Raw genomic sequence first — 2,352 nt, forward strand, 5'->3', positions numbered from 1 at the left:
TGCCAGGTACACTGTGCCTGACCAGTACAGCTCTCTGTCACTACAGCAAGCAATAAGTCATCTTCATATTTCAAACGTTAATGATTGTCTCATCATCCTTTGATACTCTAATCCCAAATGGATCAACTTCTTGGCAGACTTCAAACTGTTTGACTCCCATCTCATGTATACAAGCCCCTCCTCACAGTAACCCAAAAGAGAGTTTCACCTATAGTTTTAGCTGTTTGACTGCCAGTGGAGGAATCGGCCTGTATAGTGTGTCTATGGATGTGTGTATAAAGAGTACCAATGGCCCAGAACTATTTAACATTTATATTAGGTTGGTGCAAAAGTAATCGCAGTTTTGCCATTACTTTTAATGGTATAATAATATTATAATATATCTTGGTATATAATACTATTATTATACCTTGGTATATTACTATATCTTCGTATAATACTATTGTACCAAGATCGCTTAATAATTGCTTGCTAAATAAAGTAATGCTTCATGTGAAAGCACAGATACTTTCCATAATAAATATTTTTAAAATACCTGTATGTAATTCAAGTGCTCCTACAAAAATAATAGGCTTCAACTCATCAATCTCCTGTTCAAAAGTAGCATAGCGTAGAATTTCTGATCTGATTTCAGTCAGAGAGGGGTTGTTAGCCAAAAATCCCTGTGGTAAGAAATAGTCAATATTTTCTTTAATTTTTTAACAATATAAATCTTACCATAGTTACATTAGAAAATTGCATTTGCTCATACACTTTTACACTTGCGTGTGCAATGGGGCCAGTGGCTGGGTAAGAAATGGGTGTCCACCGGGAGGCAAGGAATTTCACCGTCTGCCGGGCATGGTTATTCAGAGTTCTAAAGTTCCCTTGACTCTCTTACTGAAATACAGCTGGGTCTACAGAAGTGTGACGCACCCTTGAATACCTGGCCTCTAGTCAGTGGTGGCACATAATTGGTACTCAATTGTTTAAGGAAATTGAACAAAATTTGTCTGAGCCTCAGTAATATCAACTGCCTCAGTCTGTCCATGTGAGAATTACATGAGCTAGAAGGTGGCAGGTGCTTGGTATTTATAGATTCTTGGCCTCTGCTCATGAGTTCCTGTCATTTTCCCTGATATTTTCCTGGTCCACCCTCAAGAGTTAGAGACAAACAAAACCCAAACGACATCACAAGTAGCGGAAAGACACCTTCACTTTCACATCGCGGTTGTCTGTCCAGAGAGTCTTGTACTTCTGAAAGTCCTGCAGAGCCTCATGAGCCGCCTTTCTTAGGGAATTTACAGAGGAAGAAAGGAGCAGGACCAACTTAGAAATATCCTTGTGCTCCGCTACCCCCGGGTAAAAATTCTTCAGCTTCCTTGCAGGAATAACTTCTTCAAAAGATCCTGAAAACAGATGTTTTTACACTATAAATAACTTCTATATTCAACTTTAAATATTATCAGTTTTCATATTTCTGATTCTTTTTCAAACTCTATTTTCTTAAAGACTCTCCCTCCAAGAAACTAAGAGCTATTTCAAGTAATTAAGAGCTATTCTCTTGCTATCTTCATGGATTCTCATTAAACTATGGTGTCAGATTTTGCGCTCTAGATTTCTTTAATGTAGAAGAACTGTTATTCAGAGCAGATAAATGAAAGACACTGATTAAAACCCCCCAAAATGTTAACATCCTTTAAGAAAAGGTTAAAAGCATTGAAATTTCCACCCTGAGGAATAGCACAGTGGTTCAAGGACAGACATTAAGTTTATTACCCAAATGACCTTGGGCCAAGTATTTAGTCTTCGTGGATGTAATCGTGAGAATTAAATGAGACAACCTCTGCTGGGGTGTTTAAACGTCAGTGCCGCAGATATTCAGCATCTGGCATCTTGGCTTCCTGCTTATTAAACCTGGTATTTCTACTGATACGGTATTTGTGTAGTTTTCTTAGACTGTTCAGTTTGATACAGTCTTCAATAGTCACCAATGCTTTTATTTTTCTAGGGTGTCAAATTGAAAACTAGGCAGATCCACCTACTCTAAAAAGGACCCTAAAATAAACTGGTTGAAGAAATTAGATCCCAAAGACTCTCGGTGGAGAATTTCAAAGTTTTTGTCATTATATGCAATTCGAATAGAGATAAAAGAAGCCAAAATAAAAGAATTGTGGCCAGGCTGACAGGAGAAATGTGGACTAAGCATCAGTTCTAATAATGAGGGCTAACTTGAACATACATCTTTTGAAGATAAATTTTGACTCCAGCTGGCTGGGGACCGTGGCTCATGCCTGGAATCCCAGCACTTTTGGAAGCCAAGGCGGGGAGATCATTTGAGTCCAGGAGTTCACAACTAGCCGGGGCAACATG

At 38.5% G+C, this 2,352-nt stretch overlaps 1 protein-coding gene across 1 annotated transcript in view; it reads right to left on the reverse strand.

The window, feature by feature from the left end:
- Positions 1-2,352, reverse strand: part of DNAH8 (dynein, axonemal, heavy chain 8) — a 335,359-nt gene that overhangs the window by 220,029 nt on the left and 112,978 nt on the right. The window contains exons 27-28 of the mRNA XM_011944829.1: positions 1,192-1,388; positions 536-662 (exon numbers count right to left, since the gene is read on the reverse strand). Of these exons, the coding sequence (XP_011800219.1) occupies positions 536-662; positions 1,192-1,388 (324 nt within the window). The remainder of the gene's footprint in view (positions 1-535; positions 663-1,191; positions 1,389-2,352) is intronic.

The sequence above is a fragment of the Colobus angolensis genome, unplaced genomic scaffold (genome assembly GCF_000951035.1).
Source record: "Colobus angolensis palliatus isolate OR3802 unplaced genomic scaffold, Cang.pa_1.0 Scaffold105, whole genome shotgun sequence".
In the NCBI taxonomy this organism is placed as follows: Eukaryota; Metazoa; Chordata; class Mammalia; order Primates; family Cercopithecidae; genus Colobus; species Colobus angolensis.